This window comes from Vespula vulgaris, chromosome 14 (genome assembly GCF_905475345.1).
Source record: "Vespula vulgaris chromosome 14, iyVesVulg1.1, whole genome shotgun sequence".
In the NCBI taxonomy this organism is placed as follows: domain Eukaryota; kingdom Metazoa; phylum Arthropoda; class Insecta; order Hymenoptera; family Vespidae; genus Vespula; species Vespula vulgaris.
In genome coordinates, this window is record NC_066599.1 from 2,883,595 (window position 1) to 2,902,305 (window position 18,711).

General features: G+C 30.7%; 4 protein-coding genes across 13 annotated transcripts in view; 2 read left to right on the forward strand and 2 right to left on the reverse strand.

Moving 5' to 3' along the window:
• LOC127068934 (uncharacterized) overlaps positions 1-2,577 on the reverse strand; it is a 98,098-nt gene extending 95,521 nt beyond the window's left edge. For both annotated transcript variants that reach the window (XM_051005377.1, XM_051005378.1), the window contains exon 1: positions 2,481-2,577. In XM_051005377.1, the coding sequence (XP_050861334.1) occupies positions 2,481-2,560 (80 nt within the window). In that variant the 5' untranslated portion in view covers positions 2,561-2,577. The remainder of the gene's footprint in view (positions 1-2,480) is intronic.
• A 188-nt stretch (positions 2,578-2,765) lies between these two features.
• LOC127068922 (histone acetyltransferase Tip60-like) lies at positions 2,766-4,623 on the forward strand. Of its 2 annotated transcripts, none has more exons than XM_051005353.1 (5): positions 2,766-2,903; positions 3,008-3,065; positions 3,175-3,243; positions 3,313-4,393; positions 4,480-4,623. In XM_051005353.1, the coding sequence occupies exons 1-5, from the start codon at positions 2,859-2,861 to the stop codon at positions 4,586-4,588; spliced, it is 1,362 nt and encodes a 453-aa protein (XP_050861310.1). In that variant the 5' UTR covers positions 2,766-2,858; the 3' UTR covers positions 4,589-4,623. The 2 variants fall into 2 exon arrangements, with proteins under 2 accessions (XP_050861310.1, XP_050861311.1); XM_051005354.1 differs by having other exon boundaries at positions 2,767-2,903; positions 3,008-3,069.
• Positions 4,624-5,453: 830 nt separating this feature from the next.
• On the forward strand, positions 5,454-7,742 carry LOC127068923 (histone acetyltransferase Tip60-like). Its single transcript, XM_051005355.1, is given in 6 exon segments — positions 5,454-5,598; positions 5,701-5,758; positions 6,162-6,230; positions 6,312-7,392; positions 7,482-7,553; positions 7,555-7,742. Coding segments are annotated over 6 exon segments (1,356 nt in total). The 5' UTR covers positions 5,454-5,553; the 3' UTR covers positions 7,586-7,742.
• A 441-nt stretch (positions 7,743-8,183) lies between these two features.
• LOC127068909 (uncharacterized) overlaps positions 8,184-18,711 on the reverse strand; it is a 117,074-nt gene continuing 106,546 nt past the window's right edge. For 6 of the 8 annotated variants that reach the window (XM_051005300.1, XM_051005299.1, XM_051005298.1 and 3 more), the window contains 6 exons: positions 18,400-18,639; positions 17,910-18,065; positions 16,470-16,624; positions 16,286-16,395; positions 15,637-16,158; positions 8,184-15,531 (listed from right to left, as the gene is read on the reverse strand). In XM_051005300.1, the coding sequence (XP_050861257.1) occupies positions 15,385-15,531; positions 15,637-16,158; positions 16,286-16,395; positions 16,470-16,624; positions 17,910-18,065; positions 18,400-18,639 (1,330 nt within the window). In that variant the 3' untranslated portion in view covers positions 8,184-15,384. The remainder of the gene's footprint in view (positions 15,532-15,636; positions 16,159-16,285; positions 16,396-16,469; positions 16,625-17,909; positions 18,066-18,399; positions 18,640-18,711) is intronic. The other 2 variants (XM_051005297.1, XM_051005296.1) reach the window with 2 other exon arrangements.

The window sequence follows — 18,711 nt, forward strand, 5'->3', positions numbered from 1 at the left end:
TATCGATACATAAGTAACACTTATTAATAAATCAAAAATAATATGCGTGTTGTTCAATTATATTGCGTATATATTTATTACCTATACGATTAGAGAAGTAATATTTTTATTTAGGCAAAACTTATAATCGCATATTTATCTTAACGTTAGAATTATATACATATGTTTCAGAAATTATTCTATGATATTTCTCTTTATACGAAAGGATTAATTAATAATGATATTAAAAACAGAAAGAAACAAGAGAATAATTATCTTCATTTATATAAGTACTTCATATTATTAAAAAAATATTCAACACTTGTACAACACTTATATTTACGTAAGAATATCTCAGAAATTTATTATCTTTCATAACGATACTGTTCTCACCTCGTCAAAGAAATTAACTATAATAAAATTGAATAACAATAAAAAATAATATCTTACAACAGTATCGTTCAACAGTATCGTTATAAATAATATTCGTCACAAATATATTTATATTTATATACCCGCATAAATATCAACTTACTTAAATATATAATTAGACAAATATCTTCATTTTTAATTACAACATTTATACGCGTATTCATGTTCACGTCAAGATTTCATATATCTTGCAAACGATTGAACAAAGATATGATTATATCTTAAAAAAAAAAAAGAAATAACAATAAATAACAATAATAAAAATAACAACAACAATAATAAATAAAAGAAGTACGTAAGAGTCTACAATAGAAAAGAATTCTCGATTGTTACGCGTTACGTCGTACGACATTTCGCAACGTGAAGATCTAGAAAATTTATCCTTTCTTTCCTTCTTTTTTTTTTTTTGTTTCTTCTCTTCCACTTTATTTTTCGTTTCTTTTCTCTTCTCTTTCTCGATTGGAAAATACAAAGAAGAGAAAGACGAGGACGAAAACGAATACAAACTCTAATAAAAATACGAATACGAATATAAAAAAAACATTACGAATACGAAGATATAGAAGTACAAGAAGAAGAAGAAGAAGAAGAAGATGAAGATGAAGAAAAAGAAGATGAAAATAAAGAAAAAGAAGAAGAAAAAGATGAAGATGAAGAAGATGAAGAAGTTGGAAAGAAATCGTATAGTTCGATCGTAAGGATAAGCAAGGAAAATGTAAGCCTGGGATCAACCGTGCTCATCCCGTTTGACGTTGGCGTTTGACGCGACCGCTGAAATTTTTACTTCGTTCGATTTGGCCTTACCGAAGAGAGTCCCTGCCTTCTGATTGGTGGACCCTGACCACGCCCTGCATATAAGGGCGGCTTGCTTGCACGAGCACTATCAACCCTTATGTATGCCTGTCGAGAGTACACTTATGTGCAAAGCACATATGTACAAGCTTGTGGTATCGCATACACATAGAAAGAGACAGAGTAGAGAGAGAGAGAGAGAGAGAAGGAGAGAGAGAGATTATACATACACATATATACACTACATTGCATACATTCGTATATATATGTGTGTATATATATATATATACTCACACATATACGTATGTCGATAGGATAGACACAGGGACGTATGTAGCCCCGGGTGCGGCTCGTACGATAGCGGTATGTGCTAGTGGGCTTTCGATATGATACGATCGATCGAACGACTCGCCTTTCCAACGTTAAAGTGATATTTAAAAGTGATAATGGCGATGAAAGAAATTTATATCCGGGAAAAAGTATGGTGGATCGGTTCCTACGTGATTCTCTTAAAGGTATCTCATAATATATCTATATATTACATATATGTAGATAGGTGAGTAACGTATCATATATGCATACATAGATGCATATGTAGGTACATACATACATATATATATATATGTGTATGTATGTATGTATGTATATTGTATATATATATGTATATACAAGTTGCTTTTGTAAGCTCTTAAAAGACACACTTCATCGTACCGATGAAAAGATTGTTATCTTCTCTCTTAACGTTTTACACGACACTTGAATATAAATATATATAAGTATACATAGGTGTGTATATATATATATATACATATATATATGTGTATATATATATATATATGTATATATATGGAATTGATTAATTCTACAAATCGTTCTAGCGAGAATGTTAACGACTAAATTTTCGGTTCTCTTCAATTATATTACCTACTAAATGTATTCTCCTAATTACTACGTACCGTACGATCTTGCTTCGTTAGCAAGCAGCATCGCTCGCACTCACGCAAACGTATAATAGAGAAGTATTATAATAGCGAGGATGATAATGCTTCCGAACTCCTCATGAAACTTTGTAACATTACTTCGCGTTTATAGTGAGGATTCATTAGTCTCTCCTTGGAAATTTCTCTATTTCTATTTTTGTGTCTCAAATTTATTGTTCGTATGTGCAAGTATATACGCACGTACGTACTACGCATGTATAAAAAGGACTTATTGAAATTCTTCATGCGTTCTTTTATTTATAAAATTTTCTTTAAATACTATGTTTTTCCTCTTACCTTAAATCTTCGTAAAAGTTGATAAGAAAATCGTTCGAAGGATCAAATTTTCGTCTAGTTTTCAATTTCATCAATTTCATCCAAAACTTTTTTCATTTCCTCAGAGATCATGACTTATAAACATACCGGTTGCATATACCGTGTATGCAAATTAGATACCGACGGCAGCTCCATCTTGCGATCATTGTTCGAACTAATTCGAGTTTTCGTCCATTTTCAACCAATAGGAAAAGGTTTGAATTTTGTACTATACATTGCCCTCTATATATTTTTCGTAAGCTAAGAGGTTTATTGTTTAAATGGTGTGGCATGCGTTAGTACCATAGGAGATTAAAAGAAAGGTTGTGCGTGTGTTAAATTTGGTGAATTTTAACTAAAATGATCGAGGAACATGACGAACGTGAAACGATATGCGACTCCGTGGTAAGTTTTGATACTTATTAATTATAAACATTAATGAAATTCGTGAAGGAATTAAAGTAAAAGCGAATCCTTCGAAGAGTACTGTATCCTAACCTCTTTTTCAGAATTCACTTGTGGAAGGCTGTCGTTTGCCAGTCAAAATGCATGGAACGGACGATTGGCGTGAGTTAGTTGATTATTAAAGATCTTTTTTTTAATATTTTTCTCTTTCTTTTTCAAACAGATAATACTTATATTTCTTCTAATATTATGTCATAATAATTATTTATAGCCCTAGCTGAAATCATCAGTGTTAAGGAAGTACACGGTGTCAAGTGTTATTATGTGCATTACGTTGATTGTAGGTAGTTTTTCTTAATGTCTATGTCTTTTTAATATGAACTGGTTTACATTGACAATAATGTTCTAGTTAATAAACGATTAGATGAGTGGGTAACGGAAGATTGTTTGGACACTAGAAAAGTTCAGTATCCTCGACGAGATGGTACAGCTCCTGGAACAGGAGCAGCTACTCCGAAAAAACAAGTACAAAGTAGACCCCCTAGTCCTAGTAGTGTCAGTAGTGAGCCATTAAATGGCACTGCCGTTCTACAAGCAGCATTGCAAAAGAAAATGTCTAGAAAGAGAAAGTCAACATTTTTAGAAAACGAGGATTCTCAAGACGGTCCTCCACAAACTACAGGTCCAAGACCTACTGGTTCGTTGGTTGCTCATCATCACGATGATGTTGTCACACGAATGAAAAATGTAGAACTGATAGAATTAGGTCGTCATAGGATAAAGCCTTGGTATTTCAGTCCATATCCACAAGAGATGGTGAATCTTCCGTGTATATATATCTGTGAGTTCTGTTTGAAATATAGAAAAAGTAGAAAGTGTTTGGAGAGGCATTTGGCAAAATGTAATTTATGTCATCCGCCAGGAAATGAGATATATCGAAAGGGCTCTATTTCGTTTTTTGAAATCGATGGTAGGAAGAACAAAAACTATGCGCAGAACTTATGTTTATTAGCAAAGTTATTTCTCGATCATAAGACATTGTATTACGACACTGATCCTTTTCTATTTTACGTTATGACTGACTTTGATAGCAGAGGTTTTCATATAGTTGGATATTTTTCCAAAGAAAAGGAATCAACAGAGGATCATAATGTTGCTTGTATTCTTACTCTACCACCTTATCAAAGAAAAGGATATGGAAAGTTATTAATAGAATTCTCCTATGAACTCTCGAAATTCGAGGGTAAAACTGGATCTCCAGAAAAGCCATTATCCGATTTAGGCTTGTTATCTTATCGAAGTTATTGGGCGCATACGATATTGGATATATTACTGAACATAAAACCTGTTGTTGAAAATGAGAAACCGCAAATAACGATAAGTGAGATTTGTGAATTGACATCTATCAAAAAGGAAGACGTGATATCGACATTACAAAATTTAAATCTGATTAATTACTACAAAGGACAATATATTGTAACATTAAATAGGTAAATGAAGGATATAGACAAAAAGTTAGTCAATTTCAGAACAATGGATTTCTTCTAGTCTTTGTACTGACGTACGTCTTTTGCAGAGAAATAATTGAACAACATTCAGCATCAATGGAAAAACGCCAAGTCAAGATAGATCCAAAGTGTCTTCATTGGACACCAAAAGACTGGAGTGTTAGAGCTAAATGGTGAAATGATTTTAAAAATGATCATAACCCAATGTTAATTTGTCTTAGAATTATTTTCAGGAATTCTGGAAGTGATTATGTATGATTTTAAACTGTACAGAATTGTACATAATGATATGATCTTATGGTCTGATATTTTAAAGACTGTTAGTAGTCCGTGACATGAACCATAGTGGTTTAATTATTCATTGAATCAAGTAGATTGTACTATTTGTGAGATTTCAACATTAATGAATGTAATTAATGAGTTGTACGTAAAACAATATTCGTTTTACTTAATCAATAGCAATCTTTTAATACGACTAAAATTTTTTAACAAAATTCTATCTATACAACTTTGTGGTTGTTTGTACAAAGACTTGGATGATATTTTGACTTTGTAGAATTGCAAATAAATATGATTTTATAACATTTGCATATTTCTAAGAATACGAATTGCCAACATATTACAAATTCATTCGACAATTAACGTGTACTTCGAATTTTTTTAAAAAGATAACCTTAAACGAATTTTCATAAAATCTTTTCGGCGGAGTCAAATCAGTACTATATAAATAAAGCTATATAGATGTAAAACCTATATATATATATATATATATATATATATATATATATATATAAAACACTAGCTTCGTATATCTTATGCTTTTGTCATGAAGTTTGAATTTTATTTGAAAATACCGTAAACGTTTATTGATTATGACTCATAAATATGTCGGCTATAAGTATTATGAATGAAACTAAGATGGCGACCTCAATATCAGTTTATCAATTCATTCGAAGTAATTCTAGTGTTTCGTCCGATTTCAACCAATATAAAAAGATCTGAATTTTCTCCTACATTTTACTTTCTATGTGCTCTTCGTAGTCAAAGGGATTTATTGTGATAGTGGTGTGATACTCGTGTAGTTCCGTAAAAACTTAAAACAAAAAGGAGTGTAGTGTTAGATTTCGTAAATTTCAACTAAAATGATCGAAGAACATAATGAGCATGAAACGATATACGATTCTGTGGTAAGTTTAGTAATGTATTAATTATTAAAATTAGTGAAATTCTTGGAGAAATGAACCAAAAAATTTATTTTTGAAATATTAGGATATTCTAACCTCTTTCAGAATTCACTTGTGGAAGGTTGTCGTTTGCCAGTCAAAATGCATGGAACGGACGATTGGCGTGAGTTAGTTTATCATTAGATTCTTTTTTCAATCTAAATTATCATTATTTTCAGAATACTACTATGTTTTATTATATTCGACGTATATTGTTATCACGTAATCAAAGATTTGTTTCAACTACGTCTATGTCGTATTTGATCTAAATTCTGTAAAAAAAAATATATGTTCGTATGTGTATAGGTGAAACTATGAATTTTCATATATATTATGTAATTAAAAGTTTTACGAAATATGAGGATCACAGCTTGAATATTTTGAGGTTATATTCAGCAATCATTTTTATTACTTATTACTCAATGAGACTCACGTCAGAAGTAAATCAATTGATCATGATATATATATCGTATAGTGTTATTATTCCTTTAAATATTATATCATGATAGTAATTTTACTATTCACAGCCCTAGCTGAAATTATCAGTGTTAAGGATATACATGGTATCAGGTGTTATTACGTGCATTATGTTGATTGTAAGTAGTTTTCCCGAATAATGAAGCTAATGTCTATATCTTTTTTATGCGGATTGGTTTACATTGACAATAATTTTCCAGTTAATAAACGATTAGATGAGTGGGTGACTGAAGATTGTTTGGACACTAGAAAAGTTCAATATCCTCAACGAGATGGCACAGCTCCTGGAACAGGAGCAGGTACTCCAAAAAAACAAGTGCAAAGCAGACCTTCTAGTCCTAGTAGTGTTAGTAACAAACCATTGAATGGTACTGCTGTACTACAAGCAGCATTACAAAAGAAAATGTCAAAGAAGAGAAAGTCAACGTTTTTAGAGAATGAGGATTCTCAAGATGGCCCGCCTCAAACTACAGGTCCAAGACCTACTGGTTCGTTGGTTGCTCATCATCACGATGATGTTGTCACACGGATGAAAAATGTAGAACTGATAGAATTAGGTCGTCATAGGATAAAGCCTTGGTATTTCAGTCCATATCCACAAGAGATGGTGAATCTTCCGTGTATATATATCTGTGAATTCTGCTTGAAATATAGAAAAAGTAGAAAGTGTTTGGAGAGACATCTGGCAAAGTGCAATTTACGTCATCCACCGGGAAATGAGATATATCGAAAAGGGTCTATTTCGTTTTTCGAAATCGATGGTAGAAAGAACAAAAACTATGCGCAGAACTTATGTTTATTAGCAAAGTTATTTCTCGATCATAAGACATTGTATTACGACACTGACCCTTTTTTATTTTACGTTATGACTGACTTTGATAGCAGAGGTTTTCATATAGTCGGATATTTTTCTAAAGAGAAGGAATCGCCGGAGGATCATAACGTTGCATGTATTCTCACACTGCCACCATACCAAAGAAAAGGATATGGAAAATTATTAATAGAATTTTCCTACGAACTCTCGAAATTCGAGGGTAAAACTGGATCTCCAGAAAAGCCATTATCCGATTTGGGCTTGTTATCGTATCGAAGTTATTGGACGCATACGATACTCGATATATTATTGAACATTAAACCGGTAGTCGAAAATGAGAAACCACAAATAACGATAAGTGAAATCTGTGATTTAACGTCTATCAAAAAGGAAGACGTAATATCGACGTTACAAAACTTGAATCTAATTAACTACTACAAAGGACAATATATCATAACGTTAAATAGGTAATTGAAGGATCTAGGGAAAAAGTTTGTTAATTTCAGAATGATGGATTTCCTTCGTTTTCCATATTGATTCACATCTTTATTCACAGGGAAATAATTGAGCAACACTCGGCGGCAATGAAAAAGCGCCAAGTTAGGATAGATCCAAAGTGTCTGTATTGGACCGAAGGATTGGAGTGTTAAGGCTAAATAATAAAGTGATATTAAAAAGTGGCTAGAAGCCGACGTTAATTTGTTATGAAATTATTTTCAGGAATACTGGAAGTGTTATGATTTCAAACTGTACAAAATTGTACATAATAACGTGATCTTATGGTTTGGCATTAAAAAAAAAAAGAAAAAAAAAGAAACTGCTCATAATCCGTGAGGTGAATCATAATGGTTTAACAATTCATTGAATCAAGCAAATTGCATTAATGGGTATTAAACATGAACAATTGTGATAAGTGAGTTTTGTATGAAACAATATTCACGCTGTAATAAAAATTAGTTGGTAGCAATCTTTTCATACGATGGGTAGAATTTAAAAAAGAAAAAAAAGAATTCCATCCAAGTCTTTGCGGTTATTTGTTTGTACAAAGATTCGGATGATGCTTGGATTTTGTAGAATTGTAAATAAAACAGAAAAAAAATGTTTCGTAACATTTGCACTTTTTTAAGAGCACGATTCGCACGATGGCAAATTCAAGTAAGTCGAACGCAACGATGAAAACCGATTTAAAAAAGAAACAAACTATTCAAAATGAATTCTCTTGTAAAAATTATTTCAACTTAATCAGTGAAACAGCTGGTATATGTATGTATATATATTTTTTTTTTATATTCAACAGTAACATCACAGTAGCTTCATATACATTACGTTCTCGTTTATGATTTCATTCGCGCATACAATTTTTACCACGCAAGCGTGACACGGCGAGTTGGAAGAGTTGCTTTAATTAATTTCTTTTTTTCTCTTCTTTCTTTTCCTCTTTTATTTTCCCTTTTTTCTTTTCTTTTCTTTTCCTTTTCAAATTACAACATATCAATAGAATATAAACGACAGGATCGCTTAAATAATTGCATATTTAATACATTGTGCGATTAGGTCAATTGATAGCACAACAATTTCCTTTTCTTTTTTTCACACGATCGCCATCTTTCTCTCTCTCTCTCATTCTCATTCTTTCTCATTAAAGTAAATGCATAAAATTCATTTGCATCGTATCATTGGTGCATTAGTATGTCGAATATCAAATCGTTTCTCTACTCAATGTATACTCTGATATACATTTGGAAATTATTTATTGAAATAAAGAAATAATAAAAAAAAATAAGAAATGAAAGAAAATAAAATAAAGAGAAAAATGAAAGAGAAAAAGAAATGATCTCTCTCCAGGTCCTATGAATTCAATATGGAGAAGATCTCAAGTTTATAGACACGGAATAAGAAGATCAGGTTAATATAATGAGAAGACAGTTTCTCACGGATCGTTATAGAAACAGTTTAATGAGAGCACATCACGATAAATGCGATGGGATAACGCGTGAAACGGATGATCTATTTCAACCAACGATCATTTAGAAATAATTACAAGAGTTTACGAGATTCTTAAGGATTCTTTGCGAAAGATCTATGAGGATTTATTTATATCGTTTCCTTTCGGATGATAGACGCAAACTTAGAATATCGTATTAATCTTGACACATTCTTATTTTAAACGAATGAACGAACGAACGATCGATCGATCGGTCGATCGATCTATCCGATTCTTATCGACGATACCAATGTTTTAACAAGATTTTATTAACGATCGCGATCAAGTTATTTATTTAATTGTTAATTGAATTAAAATGATCTATAATTGAAATTCTTATTGTCCTGAAATTAATATTGTTTTTCTTTCTTCTTTTTTTAATTGTTATTATTACTGAAAAATTAAGTGAGACGAGAACGAGTCTACGATGTTGTTGCGTCAATGATTTGTGTTTAGGGAAGAATTAGTCAATTAATCAACGAGTTTTAATCATTGACGAATCTCTACGTAGATTAGTATATAAATCATTGATTATACTAATCCGTAGAAATATAAAATAATTGAATCATTTTATTCGTAGACACAAAATCTACGAATCATTGACGAAATATTCCGTAGATACATTCTTATCTAACTATTATCCTCATAATTAATATTTTTTAATGGTAATAATTTAAGAAAAGCATTATTGATTTAACGACGACGAGAATATCAATTATTGATCATCATTCATTCAACTAATGATTAATCAATTAATTCCATCGTGAATTGAATAAAATATTGTGAAACATTAGACAATACTATCTAAAATCCATTTTTAACACCGAGCACGCTTTTCGGAGTTGTCAAAATTGACGTATATACGTGATCGATCGATTGATTCTCGTTTTGTACGAGATGCGTATGAAAGAAAGAAAGAAAGAAAGATAGATTGATTGATTGATTGATTGGTTGATTGATCGATAGATTGATTGATTGATCGATCGATCACGTAACGTACGAGTATACATCTCGTGACTAGTTTAACAACAATGGCAACAACAACAACAACAACAACAATGACGATGAAAAATTCAATGGCAGCGGCAATCGTTTTGATAAGGACAGAGATTAGTTTAGTTTACTTTAGTTTACTTTAGATTAGTATAGTTTAGTTTACTTTAATTAGTTAATTAGTTGACTAATTATAACGATGATCAACGTGAACGATAATGATCGACAACATATATACGGCGTATTGCAAATATTAAAAAAAAAAGAAGAAGAAACAGATTTACTACACCGTCACCGCCATATTGATTATACTTATTCCAAATTTACATCCACACAAAAAGAGAGATCCAAGATACTTCGACGAAATATTTTTATTCTAACTCGCACGCTTAGAAAATAATTCTTGCTTTCCTTTTCTCTTTTTTCTCATTTTTCTTTTTCTTGTAATTTCTTTTTTCATCTTGAACTCTAAAAATTCATGATCAATCAATTATATCTCTCTATACTCGCCGCGATTCGCTCACGTGGTATTTCATGCGTGTTAACTTTTTTTTAAATATAATTGTTTTTATTAATATATATACATATATATATATATATATATATATATATATATATATATATATATATATGTAATTCTTGCGTTACGTGTGCGTGCTTTCATGCGCGCGCATATTATGTAATATTAACTATATTACATACAATTACTTCGCTCGTACATATCTTTATGTTATCCCATTATTTTTTCAATGTAGTAGTTTATTAGTTTTCCTTTTTTCATTATGTGTATATATGTATGTATCTGTGTGAGTACACGTACAGTTTGAACAGTAGGCGGCAATGACTGGACAGAATAGCGTTCGACAAAGTATTTTTCGATCGATAGATCGATCGATTTTTGCTCTTGTTCTCTCTCTCTCTCTCTCTCTCTCTCGCTCGCTCGCTCGCTCGCTCTCTTTCTCTCTCTTTCACGCACACGTACGACACACGTACTTACTCGTACTCATTTCCATTTATTCTTATATTTCTCTTTTCTGATATTTTTCTCTCATACGCACATATACACATACACGCACACATACACGTACACGTCCTTTTTTAAATGTTTTTATTCATTCTCTTTCTCTCTCTGTTTCTCTCTCTTTCTCTCTTTCTTTCTCTTTAAATTTGTATCGAACTATATTTGAGAGCGTCGTCGAGTTTGGTTGAACGAAGATCATTTTTGTACATTACCGTGTTCACGCGGTGAACGTGAGAGGAAAAGTGAATACATACAACAGGCGCACATTTGTACTGATTTGTGATATCTGCATACGTTCAGGTACAAGTCCGCTCCTGTCGGACGACGCGGTGCACAGAATTTTATCTTTTTTTTTTTTCAGAACTCGTAAAAATTCAAGGACAATATTCGTATTTAATTTTCTAATATTTCTGATCTTTTAACTTGGATTGTTAAAAGATTAATTATCGATTTGATAATTAAAAACAACAGAGAGATATCTATGGGATTTGTAATTACGAGATTAATTATATAATTAATAATAAAATTAATATATTATAATCAAAAGATTCCTATTAAAATTGTTAAATCATAAATCATAGAATTAATGGTAATATCGATTAATCGTAATTATAATAATTAATTAAATTAAAATTATTAATAGTATTGATCTATTGTAATTAATACATTGCATTTAGAAATTTAATAATAAAATAAAGAGGATCTTTGATTATAAGATTTTTTTTTCTTTCATTAATAAAATTATAAAAATATTAGTAAGAATGTTTTAGAACGATATCAAAGTGATATTAGAATTAATAATCAATTAAGAATAATTTTCCTTGAAATATTTTACGAGCATAAGCGAGAGCGATAGATTAGTAGTAGATAGTATCAAAATTCTGTCCTCGGCGATCCTCGCATTCGCTAAACTCATTTTCGATGATCGATATCGTGCGATGTTTTTTTTTTTTTTTTGATGATAATGATAATGATAATGGAATTCTTTCTTCCAAGTTCTTCCCTTTCTAACAAGAAAAACTAACGATGCGTACATATAATAGACAAGTCGTGTATTTGATCGACACGGCGAATGATCGATTACGATTTTTTCTTTCTTTTCTTTTCTTTTCTTTTTTCTTTTATTCTTTTTTTTTGGTTTTTCTTTTCGTTTTACTCTTTTCACAATCGTATCCTAAAACGTCTACGTTTATACACTGGTTTTCAAGTAGAATTTCGAAATATCTTGATCTTGAATTTGTCCTCGCAGATTCATCATATTTTTTGTTTGTGTTAAAAAGTAAAGGAGAAAAAAAAATAAATTCTACGATTCTTTGTCGCGTTTGCGAGCATAAAAATAATATATCGATATAAATATGCTCTAATTAATTTGAATTAGATCGATTAGGACCTATGATCGATTAGAATTAAAAAATCAAAAGTATATATTTCATTTGTCCTTCTCTCGTCAAATACTTTTTTAAAAATATTAAAATGTGCTCGAATGATGGAATAAAAACCATATATAAAAATAGGTTTAAAAAAGAAGAAATCCATGCGAGTAGTTCGATAAAAAAAACCTCGAAAATCTACTTTCGTCCAGCCGTTTGCCCGAACAATAAGACACAACATTTTTGGCAATTCCTCGCGGCGGCTTTTGAAAGAATCGATGAATTATCTTTTTTTTTTACTTTTTTCATTATTATAATTACCAATAATATCATTATCACTCTCTATTATTATTATTATTATTATTATTATTATTATTATTATTATTATTATTATTATTATTATTATTATTATTATTATTATTATTATTATTATTATTACTATTATTTTTATTTTTATTATTATTTATTATTCTTATTATATTTTAATTTTTATTATCATATGTATATATATTATATTTCTTTGAATGAGTCACACACATCGCGATATCATCGTTCCAAGTATAACAAAAAAAAACTACAATGTGTTTTAGAGAGTTTTTTTTTATGTGTATGTATGTGTGTATGCATGTGATATCTGCGTCACTCGAAAATATTAATGTTTTTTTTTTTCTTTTTTTATATGATGAAACGGCGAACGGATCTCGTAAAAAATATTTTTTCCTTCTCTCATTTTCAAACTTTTGAGAATAGCAACTCTCTTTTTCTACATCTCTTTTATTTTCATGTATCAATAAATAACACATTGCACCCTCTGTCTCTCTTTCTCTCTCTCTCTCTCTCTTTCTCTCTCTCTGTCTCTCTCTCGATTTTTAAATACAATCATTTAATAAAACTCAGGAAACAGGCTGGACGATATCAACGGATTCAAATTTTATGATATGCTTTTTTGATCAGGATTTTCAGGATATTTATTTATTGTGTCTTTTTTTTTCTTTTGGTCAAATTCTCATAATTTTAATTCATTTTTTTTTATTCAATTCAATCACGAATATCGAATAAAATTTTATGAATGGCGAGATGATACATATATACGCGCGTGAATCTATTATAATAATAATTATTATTATTACTATTATTATTATTATTATTATTATTATTATTATTATTATTATTATTATTATTATTATTGTTATTATTGTTATTATGTTTCTTATTTGTTTGTTTGTTTGTAAACATACGAATTTGTATACCATCGTCATCGCACTTAATATGAATTTACTGTACCAGCCTGTCCCTGCGATTTTTTTAATTTTATTTTTTATTTTTTTCTTTCTTTTTTAGAATCTCCGTCTTAGAGTATTGAAGATACAAAATCTACGATAGAAAACAGAACAGACTTTAAATATTTTTTCTTCTTTTTCTTCTTCTTTCTTTTTTATTCTTTTTGTTATTTGTTTGTTTATTTCATCTCACATTTAACATCAACGTTGTCCGTTATTATTATTAACTATTTATTAATGTTGCTATTACATCGCATTAATTCATCATCTTATTATTATTAATATTATTTATTGATTTATTTATTATTATTAATTATTATTATTATTATTTCCATTTATTCGACTTCAGCGTTATTATTATTTTTGCCGTCATTCCTTTATTTCATATAATCATTCTTGGCGCTTACCAATTAATTATCCAGCTTTAACGTTTATCATATATTATCAATAATGTATTTTTTATCTATGATAGAGATTGTCGTGTTCGGCATGTGATTCAATTGCAATCGATTTCGTTGACCTTGAATAAAATCCATCGTGTCCTTTAGATTGCCGAGTAAGAATTTTCCATTTTTTTGTCTTCTTTGTTCTTTTCTTTTTTTTTCATATTACGATCTTTCAATGATTTATTCACGTTCTTTCAAATTTTTAAACGAAAAAACTTATTGGCCGTGTCGACATCGCCGTGCATATGAATTTGCCAGAACAGTATATGTATGTATATATGTATGCATGTATGTATATATGTATGTATTTATGTATTTATTTATTTATGTATGTATATATGTTAATATTAAATATGCAATGTACTTTAACTCCTAACTAATTCCGGGATATTCGCGGTCTTCGATAAGATTCATTCATTCATTCATTCGAGCACGTTCTTATCTTTTTTTAATTAATATTTATTTATATATATATATATTTATTTATTTATTTATTTCTGTTTTTCTTTTTTAATTAAAATCCTGTACGTTTGTTTTATCCAAGTATTATTCTCTTCGTCCATTTATCTATCTATCTATCTATCTATCTATTTATCTATCTATCTATCTCTTTCTTTCTTTCTTTCTTTCTTTCTTTCTTTCTTTCTCACAATGATAGCTCAATTAAGAGACGAAGGAATTTTTTCTTTTCTTTTTTTTTTTTTTAAAGGAATTTTTCTTTTTTTTTCACAATCGTAATTAACCTCACGACACTTCTTATTTTCGCTCATTAGATTAATTTCTCTCAACGTTCGTTTTCACTCTATAGATCGTCGTAGATCGTCGATCTAAGAAGTGTTAACGATAATATATTTCAATGATTTCGATCGATTTAATACGTGCACATGAGAAAATATTGATTATCGTATATACGAAACATATGGCACGTACACATACACATACTACGTAGATGGTAATAATAATTAATGTTTGTAGTCCGATATTCTCTTAGTGATTAACATGGTAGACGACGTGCGAGCTTATTCGATTTCAGATGATCAATCACAACGCTTGTCAGAGTTGGCGAAGGTATAATTAGTGCGACTCCCACGCATCAAGTAGCATGGTAGCATGTTTCTAATCATAAGTTACGCCAAGAGGGAGAGGTCACGATTTCTCTAGTAGAAGCCTGTCAGCTTGATATCGAATCATAGGTATTATATTCTCTCTATCTCTATCTCCGTCTTCCTCCTCTCCTTCTCTTTCTCTCTCTCTGTCTGTCTGTCTGTCTGTCTCTCTCCCTCTTCAGACAGCAATCTATTTGAGTAAATCCTCCGTGAATCTGTCACGACGTCGCTCACTCGACGATCTACCACGAGCCCTTGGCTAGTAATCAAAACTCTCTTGATTCTGAATGTTCTCTTGATAAGCTTCTAGATAACTGTCAACGTTACGATAGATCCCCGATTTCGCTTGGACCATTAACGTCTTCAAGATCAATTCGTTGTCAATGGCTTTTGACGGTAAAACGATCTGCGAAAATTATAGAAAAGTGATGATACTCGATGATTTACGATTGATTAATTATCTTGAAAATAATCATTAATATTTTTGGTATTATTGAATTTATTTACTTACCCTGACCAATTCTTGAGGAGGTATTCTATACAAATTGATATCGTTGCATAGTCTCTCCATGATACATTTAAATTCAAGTTTAGGATCGAGCTTAGTAGGTTTCGTTTTGATCCTATGATTCGCCCATTTCAACATGGCCTCGAATTTTTTAATCTCCGCGACCTCAGGACGGCTTGACATTATCGTTTGTACCATCGATTCGCTCAATGTTAGGAAGTCTGGGTTTTGAAAGAGTTGATAGGCTCTTGTCTTAACGAAGGCTAATATCATGTCGATCAAATCGTTTGCCGATGTGTAACGCCAATAATAATTCTCAAGGGCGCACAACATCACGCAGACTATTTCGATACGTAGATATTGTTTAGCGTGATGGAAACAAGCTTGAAGTAATTCAGGCAAATCATAGTGTTCGGCTGCGCATATCAGACCTGGTATATTGCTGCAGGTCAAAGGACAAGAGCCAGTATGTAGATAGTCCAATAAGATTCTGAAGGTTTCCGGATCGAACTCGATCACGTCGAACTATTAAATTATATTAAAAATATATTAAAAATGAAAAATGAAGTTGGAAAAAGAAAAAAATATAAAGACACCGTCGAGAAAAATTTTTTTTTTATTTTTCAAAATCCACGAATCAATCGATAGATACCTCGGTTTGGGCAAGTTTCGCACGATCGACCTTCTGTGCGTCAGCGTAAACGCTGAGTCTTGGAACAGCCAAATATTCGGCAGCTTTATCCTTGTCCTTCGCGTCTTTATCTTAAAAATGAAGAAATGTTCAACGCCAGATAATACTATTTTATATATAACTTATAAAAAATATTTATACTAACTGCTGCAATCCTGTGAACTTGCCCACCGTTTACGATCCTCGCTCTGCAACGTATTACTTCCGTGTTTCCTGATGCTCCTTCCCCAACCGGCAGTGATTGTTCCAAGCCTCGAGATGGCACGTTTCACCATCGGCGACGAGGGCACGCTTTTGGGCCTAAACAGATTAGAACCAGTATCTCACAGAATACGCCAAAGCGGCACCTCAGGGTACGGATAGGGTTGTGAAATATAGGACAAAGGATTTATCTTCTTTGAAGGACATGATTGCCTGAAGAATCGATATACGTCAAATTGTTTATGATATAATTTTGCTTTTTTTCTCCTTTCTTTTTTTCCTTTTTTTTTTCATTGATTCACAAAAGACTCGCATGCCGATACACCGTGTACGTCACAATTTTACTATTAAAATTAAAAAAAATATATATAATGTATATAAATAAAAACAAAAAAAATAGTAAGAGAGATAGATGGTGCAAGAAAATTTGAATAAGGCTGCGATTATTTGGAAAAAAAAAAAAGATTTTTCTTTTATTGCCTTATTCATAAAAAAAATTTTTTGTGTCCATTGCAGATACACCGAAACGCAAACGATATTGCTGTGCATTTGCTTCATATCGACAAAAAAAAAAAGAAAAGACATGCGACACAAAATCGAATAACACGTTTTAATAAATATATATATATATATAAATATATCATTTGTAAAATTTTTTCGTTGAGTTTTTAAAAGCTCAATATTTAAAAAGAATAATAGATAATAATGAGACGGAATAAACATGCGGTGCTTTAAGGATAGGAGACATGGATGTGCCGTGAAATAATACATATAATAATAATAATAACAATAACAATAATTATTATATAAATATATATATAATATATACGTATAATATATCATATATAAAAATAGCATTCGACATAAAGATGCAGGCATTAGTCTCACCACACAAGAATACTCCAAATATTATTTTGCTATTGTAATCCATTTGTTTTCATTTTTTTTTATTTTTCATTTTTACTTTGTTTTTCTTACTTCTCTTTCTTTCTCTTTAAGATGCCAATTCAATAAAAATTGCACGTGCAGAAAATAATAATTTTGCGTTCGATCGACTCCAATGTGGACTTTCTTTCGTTCGAGCATTACAAATAGAAAATTTGGAAAAAGATTTGAAGCGTAACAAGGAAATTATTCGAATGAAGAACTTTTCAATTTATGTGCTTACCTAATTACTGCAATAAATAAATAAATAAATAGATAGATAGATAGATAAATAGATAGATAGATAGACAGATATATAAATAGATGGATATAGTACATACATGTATTCCATTTATTTCGTTTATCTTCCATTTTCATATCGATTTTCAATAATATGAAACTATGCCCGCGAAATTAACATAACGATAGAGAAAAAATATTATAGTAGACGATAACGTACCTAGGACTTTCCATGTCGGGAACTTGTAGGAAATTAGAACTCTTTGGTTTTTGCGGACTGAGCAAGGTAGGTGCTGGTCTTGCTAACAATTCGGCAACTGGTACTTGAGGACTTCCAAATCCTGCTTGAATTCCATATAACATTTCTTGAAAGACTCTAAAATGATCGAAAAAATATTAATAACAATTTTCATTAGATTTTGCATCAATCGTCAAGGGCTAATGTTATGAAACAATTTTAATCTATAAGAAAAATTCTTTTTATAAACATTTTCTTTCTCTTCTTTTACAAAATTTGTTCGAGTACAAAACGATTAATTTTTGAGAGTAAAAAAAAAAGGAAAAAAGTCGAGAAATTACTTTTTGTAAAATAGATTCGTTTTAGTAAAAAAAACAAGTAGTAGTTTTTCAAAGTGAATAAAAATTTTACATAAAAAATATTTTTTTGTTTTGTTTCATAATAATACATGTATAATAATAGATTTATTTACCTGCTCCTGACAGCCAAGATAGCTCTAACTCCAATAAATCGGACCTTTTGTTTCTGTTGACCAGGTACAAGGAAGGATACGTCGAAGAGATTGGCATTCAAGGAAACATTTTCAGTATTGTTTAAGAATACTTTAGTGAAATCTTTAGCTAGCTGATCGTAATCCTCGAATTTATCACGAACGGAGTCTAAGAGTGGTGAAAATGGCCTCATATGTCCAATCGGTCTCCAGGATCCTCGTCTAGATCAATTAAATCAGATCATACATCGATGATCTACAGACGTGTCGTAATACGTATCATAATCGAAACAT